This window comes from Helicoverpa zea, chromosome 21, assembly GCF_022581195.2.
Source record: "Helicoverpa zea isolate HzStark_Cry1AcR chromosome 21, ilHelZeax1.1, whole genome shotgun sequence".
In the NCBI taxonomy this organism is placed as follows: Eukaryota; Metazoa; Arthropoda; class Insecta; order Lepidoptera; family Noctuidae; genus Helicoverpa; species Helicoverpa zea.
Genome location: NC_061472.1, coordinates 5,554,785 through 5,576,309, shown reverse-complemented (window position 1 = coordinate 5,576,309; position 21,525 = coordinate 5,554,785). Strand labels below are relative to the sequence as shown.

Sequence of the window (21,525 nt, the reverse complement as noted above, 5' to 3'; positions counted from 1 at the left end):
TCATTTACCACCTCGCTCCTTTGGCAAATTTTATGTATTTTATTTAACACAGATTACCACAGATGGAGCTACTTTAACCTTGGCTAAACAAAATTTTCATTTTTTTTTTCTTCCGAAGTTACTTATGAAGGTATGATTTTCTGTGTAAAGGTTAATAATAGGCCAATCAACTAATATAAGTACAACATTCAAATGTACAGTTTTGACAAACAGATTGCGTGTCGTAATATTTTACGTCTTGAATTCACAAAATTAATCATATCTTTTGATAGAGTGAATCGATTTCGATGAAACAAAAACTAAGTAATACCCCAAGTTACGTAGAATTTTTGTATATAAGCATTGTCTGCATTGAATTCGTAGATTTTACGTGAATCCCGAACAAACAAACAGATAAACAGACAAACAGACAAACAGACAAAAATGATGGAAATGGGTTCTGTTAGTTATCCTTTAACACGCTGGCTATTTTTTTTGTCAATTTCTTCAATGTACAAAAATTACTTTTCTACAGATTTATTATATGTATAGATATAGATTACTTACATTTATATAGTCAGTTCATATTATTTTTACTTATGGAAAAGGATTTAGTCACTGAAGAGTCATACATAGTCCGCCTGCTCAAATGGGACTTCACAAATATTTAATCCTCCATTTCACAACTAACAAAAGTTCCATACTTCCCCAAAAATACTGAAATGAATAATCTTTCCACTGCGGACTTACGTAACGGACTTCCCTACTTAGATTACGTCACTTCGTCCTGCAGTTATTATTTTTTTAGTGTGGCAAGCTCTCATATTTCGTGAGGACGTGGAAATTCGCCGCTAACACAGAACGGTTCATTAGAAACTCGTCAGAATTCTGCTCGCTCGCTCAGCTTAATTGTGTTAACTATTTTTGTGTCCAAGACCGAAACGACATTTTTAGAAGTCGCTCCCAGGACGGGTCCAGTTGCAGTGTTAGTGTCAAGTTGTTTTGACACTATATATTTTTTAGTCTGTGGACCGCTCTATGTAATGTTAATTAATATTAACTACATAATTAGGAAATTCAATCAGATGAAATTAATTGATGAAGCCACATGTAATTTAGCCACAATAGTGTAATTTAATCAATAGCTAAAATACAATTATTTTCAGTTCTTAAAATAATTTAACATAATCGTTTTAATTAAAGTCACAATGAACTGTAATTGCATTTATTAAAATTCCAAAAACCTGTCTTATTAAGTTAAGTACCTACAAAATTATTGATTCTAAAAAATCCTAGATCTTAATGCGATTAAACAGCTTCTACTTATCAAGATTATTGCAAATTGCAACTTAATCATTTGGATAAATAAAATATATAATTCCAAATCAAAAAGAAAAAGCCTAATGCTTTGGGCACTAATTCCATTTTTTACTTAGCAACCCTAAAATCTCGAGCTGGGAACTCGGCGTTCGCCCTAATTCACCTTACTCTTCATTTGGCCACAACTTTTGTTAAATAAAACCTTTTTCACGTACGCAGTGTTCGTACAGGATTTTTTTAATTATGAGTGTTCCGTGCATTCTCTGTATCCTTGTCGCTGTAATAAATTCGGGTTTGTTTATGTAAATGTGCAGACGAATTTTAAAGTCTTGTTTAACATTTTTGAGATCGATAGATATATTTTGCTATTGTAGATCGTATTTAGGTGCCCATGGTTGGCTTCGATTTTCAAGTTAATGTTTCGATTTTTACTTTTTAATTCTTTTAGCTTATTTCGATGCCATTAATAACGTCTTTTACAGTACCTACCAAAAATTATGAAGTTTCAGTTTTAACACTGAAAAAAAAAATATATAACTACCTTAGCCGGAATTTGTGGTGTCATAATTTTTGTGCGTTTAAAATATTTACCAGTTTAAATAAAAGCTAGGGAAGTGGTCTTGTAGTTTTGACACCGGTTGAAACAATGCAAAAAATAAATATTTGCTTTGCTTGGGACTATTCACATTATAATTTAAATTTTGTTTAACTAAAAGTCGAGGAATTTCAACAGAAATTAGATTCGTAATTCACATGTTTTCTCTTTATTAACACTAGGTTTTCAAGTAGGTATGCTAATTTTAAGATACTATTTCGGTTTTGCAGAATATTCTAGTTTACGAAATAATTTACAATTTTATCATTGTACAAATACTATTTATACAAAAAGTATTTATTGGCAACCAAGATTCGAAAATCAAAAACAAATCTAAAATAAAAAAAACAGACGCAATTCAAAACCAAAACGTTCTGGAACGTTCGAATCGTTAATTCAAAAATTCGCTGGCGGGCTATCGGCACATCTGTTATTGTCTTACTTGAGGCCAGTACTTTGGCATCAGCTCTCGTCTCCCGTAGAAACTTTCCACGTTACCGTTGATCATAAAAAGGAATGAGACTGGTTGAGAAAGAGGGGGTTCGAAGTGGGGGAGGCAATCTGCTGTAGGTACCAGTCGAACAATGTCATTGGTTACAACTTGAGTATTTTCCAATTTGTACCAGTTACCCGTTTAGCGCGAACTTTTTTTTTACTTCAAGTGTTTAAAAATATGTCATCGTTTGATACAAGCATGAACACTTTCATCGTCTCGGTTTAAGCGAAAGGGGTCTGCACCAAAGTAACGTAGGTATATTATTATGTCTTGGTTCTCGAGTAATAGAGCCTTCGTAACTTGGTAACTTAGCAAGTAAATCACAAGAAAAGCATACACTCAACGTTCGAACTTACTCTATCTTATAGCATAGGATTCATCAATGAAAAATTAATTGCAGTCTGGTGACAATTGGATGTATCTATAAAGTTACACACAGACTTATTTTTAGCTTAAACTAAGTCTGAACTAAACACAGCGCTTATTTCACCAGGGCTGTGTGAAACTGCTTACCACTGAGTGACACGTACCGTTGCTAAATTAGGATAGGCAAGCGTGCAGTCGCTGACATCATTAAAGGACGAAAAACTATGGACAAAAGCGGGTTTTCATAGGATAGACTTTGCCGCTTCCCATGTTGTATAGACAATGCATGAGTATTTGAGAATTCCTTGTAGAATAACTTTAGTTTTGTAGTGTATGTAGATACTAAGACAAAAAATATAATTTAGAACGATGTACAAAATGACGGCCTCATAGCAGAATCAGAAAATATGGGTAAATGTATGGATTTAGAAGTACGCACCTAACTTCCGTATTGCTAATATGTATGTCTAAAATGTGTAATTAAGCATGTAGGCAAATTCGCCACCCTCAACCATGACATAATACGCAAACGACAACCATTCAACATGTCAGCCAAAGTCACGGGCAGTAGCAATACCAGACATTACCAGAACATTCTAGTTCACAGGCCACTGCATCACGATTATTGCAGTAATCCAAACGTTACTAGTATAATACTGTCAAATGGCGAGGCATTCCCCTTTATTGTTGTTCCAGCAACGAGCGTTCGTCGTAAATTAGCAGGATTATATCACAATATTGCTGGCTTAACAGCTGTTAGTTGCAACATGTTTGTTCAAGAAAAATATTGTTAAGAGGACGAATTGGAATTTTTGGCGCCAAGGATGTCAATTTTTCTCAGTAAATACAAAACGGATCAAAATACAACTTGGTTACCTGAAAGTTCATGATATAAGCCTTATTTTGTTAGTTGTAGAAACATGATTAGGTAACTTTTATAACAGAGAAAAATATATCAAACATACCTCTTTTTAAAAAGAGATTCACATATTATGGGCAAACGGGACCGATTTAAGCCTCTTAACTTTTTTAGTAGTTGAGTATATACATACTCTTTAAAATGGTAGTAGGAATTTTTATTAAATTATCATTTCTAAATATTAAAATTACAAAACCATTTTGTCGCTTACGACTTTTAGTTATAAGCTAGCGCGCGTATTGTTATCCTCGCCCCGCTCAGACGCTCCGACCCCTTTTGGCGCCTTAGATGCGCGTGCCGGTTATGGAATTATTGTTGACCACTTCCTCGCCTTAAGTACAATGTTTTCGTTTATTTCCTTGGGTCGGCATTTGTTTCTTCTGAGGATAATGGTTTTCGGAAATTGTGGAACTGTCATTTTGAAATGATATACCTACCAAGAATAGGCATGATGACAGTAATTAAAAATCATTAAAATATTATACTTATTAAATTAAAGTTGAAGCTCGGAATATAAAACGCGCATTGTTTTCTTTTTTAATAATGTGATTAATATTTATTTTTATAAAATAAAACTACGAAATAAGGCAATCCGCCATGATATCTTGAACACCAATCAGAGCGCGTGACGTCACCTTTTGGTCGACGCATTAAAAACTCGCACAAACGTCACATTTCGTATTGTAAACTTCCTCTGCAAATCTCTGTGTTTTCATTAATTAATTGTTTATAACGAGTACTATTTGAATGCAAATGTTATTAAAATCGAATATAAAATAACACGAATCATGAAGCAAGGATTGATTAGGCAAACAACGCTAATTTGCCTAGAATCGATATATGCTAGGAAAGTTTTTGGCATCAAATAAAGATATCTTTAGGATGCAAAAAAGATGTATTATGTCTATGTGTAAACTAAAAGTAACAGACAGTTGTGCACCTTTTTAGGGTTCCGTACCCAAAAGGTAAAACGGGACCCTATTGTTTTCGCTCCTCTGTCCGTCCGTCCATCCGTCCGTCCATCCGTCCGTCCGTCCGTCCGTCCATGTTGGATTTTTCACAGATGATATATTTCTGTTGCCGTTATAACAACAAATACTGAAAATTTGAATAAAATAAATAATTTGGGTGGCTCCCATACAACAAACGTGATTTTTTTATGGTACGGAACCCTTCGTGGGTAAGTCCGAATCGCACTTGGCCGGTTTTTTACCATTTAGACCTCGTACAAAACCTATATTATACTAGAATCTAGAAAACTATGTAAACACTTACATCAAAGTGATCTTCACAAAAATAATGGTGTGGGTAAAAAATACTGGGCAATATTGGTTTTGAATCTCGCCTTGCAAGTTTAAGCCACTTTTTTCGTATTTTTTAATGTGAGAAACCAGAGAAACGTACACAAATAACTTAAAATGAGTTGTTATGGATGTGTTCTTACACTGGGGGACCCCACACCACTTATACACTTTCGAATTCATATTTAATAATACAAAAAAACTTAATTATTGAACAAGCGTTGTTTACTTGCATCTTGTCAACCCAAGGCGTGACGTCACAAGTGACGGCATGACACTGACAAGCGTTTTCGCGCCGGATTCAAAGTGGACAGAGAAAAATGCAATTATTTGACAAAAAAACTTCGCATTTTTTTTTTAATTAATGATTTTCCGTATGAAATAGACGTATACCTACATCATACAAAGGAATTTAAAAATTTGTCATCATGCCTATTGCGCTGTTACCGTTTTTTTATGGTTAGTGACTCAGATTTAAAAACATATAGATCTGTCTCGAAGTGAAATCTGCTTAACTAAATCCAAGAAATAAAAACAAAACATCTTACCAATCAGTAATTACTTTCCATAGACACTATTTTTGATTGGTTCTCAATACTGACGAAAACTAATGTTACTGTAGGGAAACTTTACTTTGTGTATTTTCCCAGGAGACGTAACTTTTTCAAAACTTGTCTCTACATCAAGATTAAGTAAGTAATTAAACTTAAAATACCATAACACTAACTACCAACGGAGCTAAGAAAGCACTTAAAATATACATCTCACATGATTATCATAAAAACTAACTCCCACTTCGCGAAAGTTCGCGAATTCGCATCCCCACTCTAAGGGAAGTCGTTATAGTTCGAAAGTCGTCGTGAAGTTTGCGAAACACCGATTATCGTTTCACCATGGGTATGTAGGTAGTATACTTTTGTACCCAAAAGTGTCTTATTGATAGAAATGTGATTTTTTTCACTTATAACTTTGTAAGTTATTTGTGGGGTTGTTGAGTTATAATTGGGTAACTTTGAAGGGTTAACTTTCGGGAATAGGTTAAGTATAGCCCTGATAGATATTTTAATAGATAAACTTTTGACTAGATTTGTAACACAGTTTTCGGTATCGAGGTATTCTCTGGAGTAACCTTAGCCCAAAAAAATGCAAACGAATGAAACGACACAGAAATGTGGCTTACAGGATAATTATCAACCAAGTTTACAGTGAAATTACCTTTACCTAGAATTTAAGTACCTACCAAACAACAAAATATCTTGGAATATAAGTTAATCCAACCAAACGTTCAATTGAACCGATCGAAAACAACACCACTCTCTTTGGAAACATAAAAAAACAACAGCCAATCGCATTTGAATACAGAATCGATAGAAACATCAATAATACTCGAATACCCTTGCAATCATAGAGGAAGGAAAAATCGGAGATGCCATATGGCCTTCTTGTAGGTCAACTGACGCACGGTAGGCGTGATCAGTGTCTAGAACTAAAGAAGCGTTGAAGTACGTTGTAAAATCAAAACCAACTTGTCAATGGTTCGTCTTAATTGATTGTTGATTCTCAAAAAATGGGCGAGATCCAAAGAAGGCGTGCCAGTAACGTTCCTCGTCCCCGGAACACCCGCGTTTTGGCGCGATACTTTCTTAGGAGATGTCTTGCGTTATGACAAATATTTTTTTATAGGAAATCATGGATGATCACTCCCGCTGTAGGTGAGGGAGTGTCAGACTCTTACTGTCTAAAACCCAACATATTTCTTCTTAAGCCCTTTATTTGCCAGGGCCACGGTAATTCTTTCGAACAATCCCGCAGCCGTTATGGCGTCTCCGCTAGTCATTTCGTTCTCCATGTTTGCAATCGATGGAATTCGATAGGAAAAGGCGAGCTACCCCTATCATTTGATCCCCATAAATATCGGGGTGGTCCCAAAGGTACGGTGTATTGTATGACAGTGAGTTTTCGGGAACCATTTGACAGTTGGGAAGTTTTACAATGTGAGATATTTTGGGTGAGTGTGTGCCTTTTTGCTATCGAGTTATGAAAGGTTTTGTGTGTGTGTGTACAAAGTGTCTGGAATATTTAAATGAAGTATACTGTTTGTTGTAGTAGCTAGTAAGAGATTTTAGAGCAATTATAGACCTGTCATCATTCTATGGATCCATGGATTAAACTTAGACCGAGGAATTAAAGGAATCTATACTAATATTATAAAGAGGAAAACTTTGTTTGTTTGTTTGTTTGTTTGGTTGTAATGAATAGGCTCAAAAACTACTGGACCGTTTTTAAAAATTCTTTCACCATTCGAAAGCTACATTATCCACGAGTAACATAGGCTATATTTTATCCCGGTACGGGCAGTAGTTACCACGGGACGCGGGTGAAACCGCGGGAAAACGGCTAGTAACTAATAAAGTAGATAAATCACCTATTTAATAAGAGGGATAGTTCTCAGGTCTAGTATTTACCTGCCTGTATATCTAGTTCCTACAAAAAACTAAGGCAGAAGATTTTCAGCCTACAAGACTTAATTAGAATTGTTTTGGTATCTCCCTCAGGTAACCTTTCATTCGACATAACTATTTCCCCGATTTCTATTTACTAGTTAATATATAGCTTGAGAATTACATAGATATAGATTTATTTGATATTTTATTCAATTCAAAGTTCGTAGACTTTATCAGCAAAATACCTGTTAGCTTATCTTGATTAAATTCAATGAACATAATTACCATGCTGATCAGTGATCCTATAAAAATAACCAAGTTGACCACAATTGTATCTACCAAAATCATTTTCTACTTTCAGAAACCATATCATAGAATCAAAATAACCAATTAACCGTCTACACGATGATTCTGATCCTACCACTTAACTCGTTAAGAATCATAATCATAACATAACCCTTAACTTGCTGATACAGGCTCATATTCCCCAATCGTCGTCGATTCAACCCTCAAACGCCGCGGTAACAGAATACTTACACGCTCAGGGTATAAATTAGAGCAATTTTCGGTATTTCTTTTCTCTTCAAAGATAATGGGCTCCCCTCTAGTGGGATATAACGAAGCTCCCCGGGATATTCGTCCCGGGAAATTGTGCGGGACTTGTTACCAAACGGTTTTTTATTCTGAAATCGAAAACATTAGGCCTTAATCGCTTAACGAGTGGTATTTTGGATATTCTCGAGGGAACGCCTTTTGTGGATAGACCTGAGATAGGATAACTGTTTGGGTGTATGAACTGTTTTGTAATGAAGGTTCGTTTGATTTCTTTTTGTATACTGTAGGTAACAAGAAAAGAGAATACTCTGAAAACGTTCGTAGGTACCTAATTGTGTGGTCTGGATGGGAAGCTACGGCTGAAAATTACGTCCTGGTTGGAGTTAATAGATTTTTTGTCGGAACTCTTTGAGGACTAATGGACAAATTCTTTATATATTGACGTACTTAGTTATATATTTTGCTGTTCAAGTAGTAACTATAAAAAAAACGGTTGTCTGTAAAGTCGGTTTACTGACGATAGTTGAACGTGACAACGTCATAAGAAATTGATCGTCAGATGTCGAACGTTGCCGAACGCGGAGGCCGATCGTGCCTCTTTGTTGCTCGTTGCGTGCTCTCGCTTGCACTTCAAGCCTTAAACGGAACGCCTCAGAGCGAGGTAACGCCGCATGAGTCATGTTTTTTCGTGCGTGCAGCCGGCTCCATCGATTTATAAGACGTTGTCACGTCAAAAGAAAAATATATTTTATAAAAATTGGTGTCAATTAAATTGGCCCGAAGTGTTTCGTCGTCCTGACGTACGTCAACCGCAGCTAAGAACCAATCCCGAGTGACGGCTATGACGCGATGCGCTGCGGGCCAATCACCGCTTTACCGCCGCCCCCGCGCTCCCTTCATACCACCAAAGGGACCCAATAAATCACTTCTGCGCAGGTGAAAGTCAGGGCTCGACTTCCGTGCCGGTAACTGTACTTAACTAGCAAACGACAAGTCAGTACATGAACGCGCGATTGATAATTTAAAATGTGTAGGTAGTTATAAAAAGTAATCTCGTAATCGTGATTGCAACTACAATTTGTAGTTAGTAATTAAATTTTTTAACTACTTTTTACGATTATTTAATGTAATTTGCAGTTTTGATTACTAACTACAATATGTAGTTGTAGTTAGTAATCAGTAGTTAGATTTCATTTTACCCAACACTGGCTATGCTCCATAATTATTTCGATCGAATAGTAAAGCAATTGATTTTTTACTCATCGTGAAATAGTTCTATTACCTTATTAATATAGTTTTGTTATAGCATAACCTACAATCGCTGCACTAGCGGACTGATGCTATTTATTTTAATTATGAAAGCACGAATATTCGACAATATATCACTGAACATATATTTAATATCGAAAGAATCATTACCTTTATCGTCGCAATTATCGTTGCTATAAACAATTTACACCACATTCACTTTTCACTGCACTTCATACTTGACGAAAATATGTAAATATATTATTGAATAGCAGCTGTTTACGCGGACGCATCGCTCACTCAAGTGGGAGAGAGACAGATGTCGAACGCTGCCGAACGCGTAGGCCGATTGTGCGATGGAACGCCTCAGAGCGAGGTAACGCCTCAGAGCGAGGTAACGCCTCAGAGCGAGGTAACGCCGCATGAGTCATGTTTTTTCGTGCGTGCAGCCGGCTCCATCGATTTATAAGACGTTGTCACGTCAATAAAACGTACAACTTATTATGAAGACACTCGTGCAAATACACAATTGTTAAAACATCTGTATTAATATTTAAGTATAATAATGACCCCGAAATTTTTACGAAATTCAGGGACGTATAAATTGAACCGACTCAACAGACTTGCCTTTTCCCAACAAATATTACTGAAAAAATGCGTAAGTCGTCATTATAAGTGACGCTTATCGAAAAACACGGCACATAATTGGACAACGCCGCGGTCACAACTTGATAAATGACCTGGAGTATTGCCAGATAACAGCCCGATACATATTTGTTATATATGGTTCAACGTTATTGCATTTTTTTACTTACGAAAAAACCGTATATTTCCGTGGTGTTAACTTTATTACGAAACTACTTACGCTGGATTTCAATAACTTATCATCATCTGTTGTTTTAAGATTAGAGATCGTGTTTTGACATTGGCTTCATATAAATTATTTAAGAAAAACAATTTATAATCGCAAAAAAGAGGATAGATCGGTTATAGAATCGGACATTAGTTCATAGATTTCCAGTGGGTTTATAGATGTCCAATTCACACTCTATACCTTTTTTTTTTTTTTTTTTATCGACGTAAAATCATCAAATGACCCCTCCCGCTGTGGGTTAGCAGCGGTGAGGGAGTGTCAGACTCTTACTGACTAAAATCGTCGTGTTCCGTCATAGGCCTTTTATGTACCAGGGCCGCGGTATCTCTTTCGAACAACCCGCAGCCCCGGCAGGCCTTGGCCCTGCTGGGCCCCGCTGGGGTTGCTGACGTCTCTTTGAGGAGCGCGTGGAACAACGCGCGCCGTCGACACGGGTCTGTCGTCTAGGAAGACAGAGGGACGATGAGCCACCCGAACTCACCGCCCACAGACCCACGCCTACGGTGGCCGGGAGTCATCTCGCGACACCCGGCGCCCATGGTGTCTACCTGGTCCAGCGCGGCGGCCGGGATGAGAGGTGCGGACTCTCTGGCGTTCCGCCTCCTCCTTCTCGAGCATGACCGCTTCGCAGAAGGAGGCGACGGCATCCCATTCCCTCTCGCCCCGGACCATGGCCTGAACCAGGGCCGGACGCGAGAGGTCGCCGCCGCCCAAAGCCTCGACGAGGACCCGGCGGTGCCCTTCCCATGCGGGGCACACCTGGACTGTGTGGTCCACCGTGTCCTCGGGGCTGTCCGCACAATGGTGACACCCGGGCGCCTCCTCACGACCGATGCGGTGCAGGTACCTCCCGAAACAACCGTGTCCGGTGAGGACCTGCGTCATGCGGTACGTGAGGGCGCCGTGACTCCTCCCGAGCCACTCCTCAAAGAGGGGACTTACCGCCACGATGGTGGCGTGCCCTGCACTGGGTTGCGATAGTCGCTCCCTCCAGGCCACCATGAGATCGCGCCGGAGCTCCGCCCGCTGCGCGACAACTTGCCGCGGCAACGGGGTTTCTCCCCGGCGCTGAGCCTCCTCGCGCCAGTCGTACAGGCGCAAGAAGACCCTCGCCTCCAGATCCCACGGTGGCAGTCCAGCGAGTAGGCCAGCTGCTTCGCGGGAGATCGTGCGGTACCCCCGGATTAGCCTAATGGCTATCACCCTTTGGGGCACGTTCAGGTAGTGCACAGCCCGCGGCCGTGCCGAACGTGCCCATACCGGGGCCCCGTAAAGGGCCATGGACCGCATGACCCCCGCGTAGAGTTTACGGCAGGGGGCGTTCGGGCCTCCCAGGTTGGGCAGGAGCCGCTTGAATGCAGCACCTGCCTTCTCCAGTTTGGGGCCCAAACGTCGGAAGTGCTCGACGAAGCTCCACCGGCCGTCGAGGACGAGTCCCAGGTACTTCATCGCCCTCTCGACGCCGATGGTAGCCCCCCCCACCGTGACTTGGGAGCCTGAAGGTGGCGCGTTCCGAAGCCCATGAAAGCACATGGCCTCGGATTTGTGCAAGGCCACCTCCAGTCCCAGCAGCTGGATCCTCTCGATGACTATCGCAACCCCGCGCGTCATTATGTCGGCCGCCTCCTGGTGCGACCTCCCTTGTGCCAGAACCAGCGTGTCGTCAGCGTAGCAGACCACGCTGACGCCGCTAGGGAGGTCGGCGCGCAGCACCCAGTCGTAGCCGATGTTCCACAAGAGCGGCCCCAGTACCGACCCCTGCGGAACACCGCACGACATCTCTCGCCGGTTCCATTCCCCGTTGTGACCAGGGTAAATGATGGACCTATCCGACAGATAGGCCTCGACCACGCGACGAAGGTAGGTCGGCACCCGGTGATACCGGAGTGCCTCCCTGATGCAACTCCAGGGACACACTCTATACCTTAATTCGATATTTTAAAAATATATATTTTTTTGTACTAAGGACGCCTTCAACCGTCACACAAAAATAAATCCCTTTTCAAAATTCCATTTACAAAAATTCTAACCCTCTGCCAAGTACTCTCCACAAAGGATTACCAATAAAGAATCTTTCCACGTTTGAGATCAGCGCATTTTAAAATCGCATAATGTACTGAACTGCACGTGGACACACTAGTTTGGTGAAGGAAGAGAGCCTTTCGATGTACCAACGCTGTAAAGAAAGAATTTTACGGTCTGCGGGCCAGTGAGAGGGTTAAGAGCGGCAAGGGTAGATGAAAGACGTATATATCCTTATTTGCCGGGACGTGACCGCAACCATGCATTCTAAAAGGTTCTCTAAAGTGAATTAACTAAGAATTTATTTAATTAATTATGTTAAACAGCTAATGTAGTAACGTTTGCTTCCGAGAAGGTAATTTTAATTATATGAGTTTGCCAGCTGCGGTAGTGAGCATGTGTGACTTAATTTTTAATCTTGTAGCTTTACAAGGGCTTATCTTTTACTAAGTTAACGTTTAAAGAACTAAACTTGCTGAAGATTTATCGGTAAAAGATCTTGCAATATCAGTAAAAAGGTCAATTTAATATATCTCTGAATTTCGAATACCGAGCGACATTTTCGTCGACCTCAATCCGTATGAAGTAAACAAGCAATAAACTTGAATATTTTATTAAATAAAACTCAACAATGATTTCACAAATAACATAAAATGAAACAATATTATTATTGTTACAACTTAAGGACCATGCATCTATTTTATTTGTTATGGAAGAGACAAGAAACTTTATTAAACACACTTCTGATTGTATAATGCGGTTATTTTTAGCTTTAATTAAATAGATAACGTAATATTTAGGCTAAGTACATTAACAAAGCAACACGTGCACCAACTAATGTACATAAAACGTTCTTTTTTATCAAAAGACGCAATGTATCATGTGTACACACTACTATTACAATTAATTTAATTTCGCTTACTAATATTGTTTAACGAAAACAAAAAATAATTTCGCTCAATTTAAAATTCTAATTTTCAATCAACCCTAAATAAGTTTTTACTTCAAACAACGAACATTACTGCTCAGTTTAAAATTAGAAACTTAATTTCGAATTGCAAATAAATTACAATTTTTAGTTAGCAAAACAATTTTAATTTTCGAACAATATAAATAAATGCTAATTGTAATATTATACTTAATTTTGAAGTACTTAATTAGTACAAAGTAAAGCAGAAATGCATGGGTGTTGTTTTAAGTTATAGAGCTAAGACTAGCGACATTCATGTCTCCGTTGACTAGGTTAGAAAAAATCAATAATATAAAAGATCTATCACATAAAAATATCGCGCAGTCCCTCAATACAAGAGATACAAATGAGACGACAAAGATAAATAGTTGAAAACATGCATTTAGTACGTATAACAAGGCCCGTGGCAAACAGTATTTACATTATATGAAAGTGAAAATTAATTACAGAGAAGACAGATTTTAAAGATCCTAACTTACAATTTACAGCACCTCTCAATCGATTCGTTTCGACCTATACACGACAATTAATACCTTCGCTTCATCAATAATCGCTATGAATTCGGTCTAAAGAATTTTAGGATTATCTAGAAGGACTTTAGCCTACCTACTGCTGTCATAATCACATTCCTCAATTTACATAAATAGAACATTTCTTACAAACGATGTATAAACCTTTTGATAAAATTAATATTTATAAGGAGGCTTAAAATTAAAGTTAGTCCTAATTATTTCAGTTTTCTGTGCCAGTGATCCATTGCAGGTACTTGAAGGATCGGGACTGGAGGGGGCTGGCTCGGGCTTCCCTATGCGCGCGCGGATGGTAAGATGTCGGTTGCTCTCTGAAAATAGCGAACATTCAAGTTATTTTGAGAAAACGTATCGGTTTTCAACAATGACAGCTATTTGAAGGAATGTGGCATCTTTAGCAACAAAACCTCGACTTTACAAAATGACGAATACGTTTTCGCTATTAATAAGATTTCAGAATGTTCATGACGCATTCATTTGCAAGTTCATTTATTGCATTTTTCTAAAAGCAAGTTAAACTGAAATCGAGAAATCTTATTCATAGAAAACTCAATACATCCGACAATATAAATATTTTGACAAATCTATTGTCCTTACCTTGGTTCAGCAGAGGCACGGGCATGATACGCGGGCACGTTGGGGTTGTGGTAGCCGGCGACCGGCGTGGTCAGCGTGTGCGCCTGCACGGGCGGGTGCTCTGCCGGCGAGTGGTAGCTGCTGGGGTTGTACCGGTCCACCGACACACCTCGGCTCCTCTCAGGAATCGGCGAGTCCAAGCTCTTGCCAATAGTACTCAAAGGCCTGCCCCTACCTAAAGTGTTGGTCTTCGGCCATTCTTGCGATACGTACTCTGATTCGAAACTCCTTTCGCGCCAAGAACGCGGTCGCAAAGTCTGGCTCCAGGTCGGGGTCGGAGTATACTGTACGGACGGATTCTTCGCATACTTAGCATCTGTTTCCCATGGGGGCTGAACGGTGGTTTGTTCAGTTGTTGTAGTGGTCTGAGAAGTCTTCTCAGTGAACTCCCTAAGCTCCCTACGCCATTGAGGCTCAACCTCCTCTGAAGGTTCGTTGTTATCGTAGTAGTACTGGGGGGATGGGTCGGGCTGTGGTTGATACTTCGTCTCCGTCGGGATGTAAGTCGACTCCGGTACAGTGATGTACCGCCTCTCATACTCGCTGTAGTAAGTCTTGCGTCCTGGTGTTCTTGGAGGTTCTGAGACAGAAGCAGACCTAACAAATGATTGGTTGGGAGCCGGCGGTATGTAGGCGATTGGGGGATTTTTGGAGAATTTGGAAGAGGGAGGTTTCCAGCCTGAAGTGGGAGCGGGAGTGTACGATTGAGTTTGGGGTTGTGGTGCTGGTTGGTAGTAAACTGTAGAAGTGTTGTTGACAGATGTGTAACTGCTGTCCTGCTCCCATGGGGGCGGGACATATCCTGAGGAGTATTGCTGTGGAGTTTTATTGTAGCTGTCTGATGTGTCTTTGCTTAGGTAAGAGTATTGAGTGGATTGTGAAGTGTTTTGTTCAGTGTTAGATGCCCATTTAGGTGTAGGTGTGTATGTGGAGTAACTTGTTGGCGCCCTTTCGGGAGCGGGTTCTGAGTAAGAGTGTTGGTACTGAGGCTGGGGAGTATGTGATGGTTGGTATTGGGGTTGAGGAGTAAGTGGAGATTGATATTGAGGCTGGGGAGTGGGGGAAGGCTGGTATTGGGGCTGGGGTGGTGGGGGCTGGTATTGCTGTTGAGGTTGGTACTGAGGCTGTGGCTGGTATTGCTGCTGTGCTTGAGGTTGGGACTTTGGTTGAGCCCAAGGCTGACTAGCGGGTGTAGGAGTAGACAACACATTATTATAAATGAGATTCTGTTGGTTCGTCTGTTTGTACCACTGCTGGTCGCTGGCAATGGAGCTGGGTTTCACATTACTAACAGTGAGGACCTCTGCCCTGGGTTCATCTTGATATTGCGGCTGCTCTTGGGGCTGGTTACCATATTGGTAAATATCTGAGGGCATTTGACGTTCCATGCTCAATCTCTCTAAGAGAAGACTGTGACGTCTTTCAGTGGTAGGTTCTGGCTGATATGAAGGTTGGTAAGGTCTCGAGGGTAGAGGCGAAGTAGAAATTCTATCTAAACTAGGAGGTGGGAAATATGTCTTGACAGTGGGGATACCTTGCTGAGTCAAATTCTCATAATTATGATCTAAAATTTTGGTGGTGCGGTTCACTGTAACAATATTTTCGATTTTGTTGTACTCCGTTTGAGTACTCAGACCACTCTTAGGGTCTATTGTGCTTCTAATAATTTCAGTGTTCTCTGTGTGTGTTTTAGATATAATTGGTGAACTTCCTATTGGCTTTATCTCAACATCTTCAACTTTTTCTAGAGGGATGGAGGGTTCTCTAATAGGTATCTTGTATTCTGCTTGAGGTGCTGATTCTGGTTTTTCTTCTTTAGGTTGCGGTTTTGGTTCCTCGGGTTGGGCAATTTCTACTTTAATAACCTTCTCTTCGGGTTCTTTTGGTGATTCCTTTGGCTCTTCAGCAGGTTCCTCTGAGGCTTCTTCTTTCTCCTCATTATCTTTGGTCTCCTTAACTTCAGTCTCTTGTTTAACTTCTACTTTGGTCTCCTCTTTTTCTTCAGCCTCCTCATATTCTTCCTCTTCTTCTACTTCTTCTTCCTCTTCTTCTTCTTCTTTAGGAGGAGCTTTTTCAACTGCATCTTTTTTCACCTCTACTACTTCTTCTTCTTCTACTTCTTCCTCTTCTGTTTCAACTTTAGCTTTTTCTGCTTCTGCTTGAGGTTTCTCTTCGATTTCCTCTTCTACCTCCTCCTCCACTTCCTCTTCTTCTTCTTGTTCTTCAACTTGCTTAGATTCAACAACATTCGATGCGGGCTCAGGTTCAGGTTCAGGTGTTGCCTGTTTTTTCAAAACTACGGTCACCGGCTCCGCTTCTTCAACTTCTTCTTCCTCAACTTCTTCTTCTTGTTCTTCTTGCTCTTCCACTTCTATAGACTGTTCTTCTTTTGGAGAATCTTGGACCACTACTACTTTCTTAGTAGTGGTTGTTGTTGATTCAGACCTTTCTTCCGTTTTTACAACTTTGCTTTCCTGGCCATTTTCTTTCGGTGCAGCAACTGTTGCTGTCACTGTCGTAGTTTCAGGTTTCTCAACCTCTTCCTGAACCTCTTCTACCTCAGCTTGTTCCTCTTCCTCCTCTTCCACAACTTCCTCTTCAGAATCTGGTTCCTTCGGAATAATTGTAGTTTCTGTCTTTGTTTTTATTTCCGTCCTTCCATCGATTGTTGTTCTTGTTGTTGTTGTTTTAACTTCTTCAACTGAGCCATCGGGCAGAATTTTCTTAACTACTTCTACTTTGGTCTCGGTTTTAGCTGCAGATTTCTTGGTCGGTAATTTCACAGTCATTTCAGCCTCTACACTTGCTTCGTCTCCGTTCTGGTTTCCATTTTGCTCTTCTACTTTGTTTTCTTTCTTAACTTGTTTCTTTACCACTTTGACTTCTCTCTGAAATCAAATTAATACATTATTTTGAGAGAATATTTTTACAACATATTTCATATTAATACATACATTAGATAATATAATATAATAAATACATAAATAATGTGTACTTGTGTATATGTATGATAAAATACAAATTGTAAAAAATAAATTAAATACGAATAAATAAAACATTGAAACTCACAACGAGTACGTTAGTATGTTTGCTATAGTTCCGTAATGTTGTATAGTAAGTATGTATAACAGACAACGAAAACACACATGTAAATATAGACATAATAAGTATACAGTAATTTTAATTGAACCTGTTCATTTTCAGTTCCCGCATTGTCTTCAAGAGGCTTTGTAACGGGTGATGCCAATATAGGTGGAATGGTCACTTCGGTTAACGGTTCTATAGTTAAATCTAAACTTGTGTCAACACTTTCAGTTTTAGGAAGTATGTCTTTGTCTTCACTTATTTTCAGCTCGGGTAGCTGTTCAGTTGCACTAGAAACCTTCGATGGAGCGCGTAAATACTCTGCATCATAACTGATTTCTGGCAGCAGTGGTGCTGTGTACCCATCACTGCCGTAACTCACTCTCGGTGAGGTATAAGTGCTCACAGGCGGCGGCGGCGAGTTGTACTCGTACATAGACGCAGGTCTGTTATTGTTTACCTGCGGGTACGTTGGCGTATATTTATTATTGTTATTAAATGGTTCACTACTTTCCACTTTATTTACAAACGGAGGCGCAACTCTTTGTACTGGAGCCTCTCTTTGGTCAGGGTGACTCCTAGTTCTAAGTAATGACTTTGGATTTGCAGGTAAATTAAACGTTGGAAACACTTGAACTGGCAAACAATTAAAGTTCGGTAAAGCAACTGGAGCAGATGGATTCGATTGTGAATGAACTGATTGTAGTGGCACTTCGGGGACGCCTTGATTCATAGCATTCCTCATTAGCCGTTTCGCCATCCGCTCGGACTTGATCTCCGAGAGATCGAGCCCGCCCGGGGTGTACGTGAATGGCTTGCGGTCGCGGCTCATCGCGCCGTGTAGCGCTGACGGTGGATTCATATCGCTGAAATAAGTTTCGTACATTACTCTAAATCTCCATACATCATAAAGTTTACGATATAATATTATAATGTGACTTTTTAAACGATATAAGCTCGGGACGCGATTTGGCAAATTGACAAAACCGAAGAAAATAGATACGAGGTACTCACGAGGTCTGATGTTCACCACAATTGTTACATGTACTTCCTGCGCTGCAGTGAACTACAGATCTTGTACGCGTATTTGTTTATCCAGTAAACATATTTATATCTGACACTGAAGGCAACACACTTGTCGTAGATCAATTTTCACATCACAACTTTCGGGAGACGGATCACTTATTTTTGTGACAGAACATGCAGATATTAATCTGGTCGCAGCGGTTAAATATAGCGCGGGAGTAGTAAATGAGCCGGTACATTTGAATCCGGGAGGTGGTGCGCGCGGTCGGCGCGTACGCCGCCTGCCGCCTACTGCCGTCTGCTCGCCGCCGCCATGTATTTTCGTACCGACCCCAATAACGGGCGCCTCGTCTACAATTTGTCTTGAGCAAATCGTCAAAACAACATCCATAATACTTCCGACAGGTTCGCGATTATTATTTATTGCAATCCTACGCCTTCATTCATCTGTGATGCAGAGCCGTTCATCTTACTTGCACCATGCGATTGCATCACAGCGATCAGCGCCGGGGGTCGCGTCCGAATTCTCTGTGCGTTGTATTTCATCGCATAGTTCATCCACCTTTACGAGCACGGCTATTATATGACATTGTCCTATTTTTCTATTTACGTTTTCCGTGTTTCATGAAATGTTTAAAATAAAGTGAAGATTTAACATTTCTTTATTGTAGTGTACTTGATCTTTGCGAAGATTCATGGCGAATGTTGAAAAGTTTTACAATAAACTTGTTACAATTTTCTCATGCCTTTCTTCAACAGGCGAGCATAGTTTTGATGTTGAAAGTAAAATATTTATATAAATGCAGCTTTATCCCGAGATTTACAGCCGACAGCGGCTGCTCGTCCAAATATCACCCCGCTATTAATGTTGGCTCCAAACCAAAACGTTCTGGTTCGACATTGCTTACATTTGCTACTGAATCGAATACTATTCACACATATCTAGAATATTGGCTCCATTGCATATTTACAATATTTCATTTCGCTGCATTTCTTAAGATTTTATGCATCCACAAATTGTGTTTTTTCTTTGAAATGGCTCGTTGAAATGGCAATTTAGTTAATTTGATTTTATTTGTGTGATCTGTGGTGCTATAATAGGCATGATGACAGTAATCAAAAATCATTAAAATAATATATTTATTAAATTAAACTTGAAGCTTGGAATATAAAACGCGCATTGTTTTCTTTATTAATAATGTGATTAATATGTATTTTTATAAAATAAAATTACGAAATAAGGCAATCCGACATGATATCTTGAACACCAATCAGAGTTCGTGACGTCATCTCTCAAAACAACTCGCGCGAAAGCGCGCGAACGTCACATCTCGTTATTGTGAACTTCCACTGCGATCTTTGTTTTTAATTAATTAATTGTTTATAACACGAGTTATGGAGCCCGGATTTATCAAGGCAAACAGCGCTAATTTGCCTAGAGTTGAAATCATAATGCTGGGAGAGTTTTTGGCATCAAATAAAGATTTTTGTTCAGCTGAATTTAGAAATGTTAAAACTTCCATGTAAGTATACTAGTTTAATTAAAAAAACTTCCATGTAAGTGTATTAGTTTAATTAAAAAAACTTGTATGTTAGAATATTAGTTTAATTAAAAACAATTTTAGTTATAAATAATTCCTTAAAATTACTTTTGACAATGTATTTGTTATCAGGTGTAAATGTTAATGAAATCTATTATCATGGTTCTACCCTTTATTTATAAATTGATTTTTCTTTTAGGTCCTCCAGGCCATCCTATGGTGATGACGCTGTGAGTTACGTACAGCTGAAACGCAAAAAAATAAAACAAAAAAATAAAGTTTTGACCCTGGGCAATATTGCTTTTGAATCTCGCCTTGCAAGTTTAAGCCACTTGTTTCGTATTTTTTTATTGTGAGGAACGTACACAAATAACTTATCAGGAGTTGTTTTGGATGTGTTCTTACACTGGGGGACCCCACAACACCTATGCCCTTTCGAATTCATATTTAATAACACAAAAAACTTAATTATTGCACGAGCGTTGTTTACTTGCGTCTTGTAATTTCAGTCGTGACGTCACAAGTGACGACATGACACTGACAAGCGTTTTCGCGCCGGATTCAAAGTGGACAGAGAAAAATGCAATTATTTGATAAAAAAACTTCGCATTTTCTTAAAATTAATAATTTTTCATATAAAATAGACGTATACCTACATCATACAAAGGAATTTAAAAATTTGTCATCATGCCTATTCAGGGGTTGGCACTAATAGGTGTTATGTATCTGTCGTTTCTTCACGCTCGGTTGTAATCCAGTATAAACAAAGTCGATTTGAGTGTCTTTTAAAGAGTTGTCAAATAAAGGGGACATAAATCCGAAGGCTTTGGCTGTAGCTTTCGTGTTGGGAATAAAGTTCATGGCTTTAAGTGTTGTGCCGTTAAGTTGAGCTCAGAGGACTCATTGGGTCTAATGAAGAATAATGTTGTGTGACTTCTAGTAATCCAAGGTCGCGGATGTCTGTTGTCGTATTCCTTTCTTGTGATGCTGTTTTGTTTTCTTGAAGATTTTGCAACAATTGCTGTATTAACTGGATTATTCGTTAATGCTTTCACTATTTTGGTAATTATAAAGTTTCATTTTTTGTCATTGTGGTAGCTATTTCTTGAACGGTTTATTTATGTTTTCTGTTAGTAAGCAATTTATACCTTTGTGCCTGTCGAGATGCTTGTCCATCTATTTATCCGAAGTTGCTCACAATTGTCCTAGCAAAAGTAAAAAAAAAACACTTCTTTGCATACGTTATTTAAGCTATTTGGCACGAATCGTAGGTACCTACTTACATTTTTACAGGCTTACTATGAAACTATGTAGACATCTTTAGTAAGATACTATTTTATTGCTTTATGTGACAATGACCTAATATTTGAGACTGGAAAATTATTACTGCGTCCTAGATATAAATTGTGCTCGATAAAATGCTGCAAGCATTTGATGCAAAGAAATATTTTCTTCATAAATATGTAACGAGATAAAAGCATGATTACTCTATGAAATACATTTCTAAAGGAAGTTAACACATAAAAGAGAAATAGATAAAAGAAATGAGCGCATAAACTTCTTTTCTTTGAACTGTCCATCTGTTGCTAGATGTATCAAAAACAGCAGTTTTTTAGGTC

The 21,525-nt window shown here is 39.2% G+C and overlaps 1 protein-coding gene across 3 annotated transcripts in view; it reads right to left on the bottom strand.

Moving 5' to 3' along the window:
* Nucleotides 1-12,716: 12,716 nt before the first annotated feature.
* Nucleotides 12,717-21,525, bottom strand: part of LOC124640619 (titin-like) — a 30,323-nt gene continuing 21,514 nt past the window's right edge. Inside the window, exons 1-4 of one of the 3 annotated variants that reach the window (XM_047178467.1) lie at nt 18,354-18,637; nt 17,446-18,205; nt 14,217-17,143; nt 12,717-13,930 (exon numbers count right to left, since the gene is read on the bottom strand). In XM_047178467.1, the coding sequence (XP_047034423.1) occupies nt 13,822-13,930; nt 14,217-17,143; nt 17,446-18,201 (3,792 nt within the window). In that variant the 5' untranslated portion in view covers nt 18,202-18,205; nt 18,354-18,637 and the 3' untranslated portion in view covers nt 12,717-13,821. The other 2 variants (XM_047178468.1, XM_047178469.1) reach the window with 2 other exon arrangements.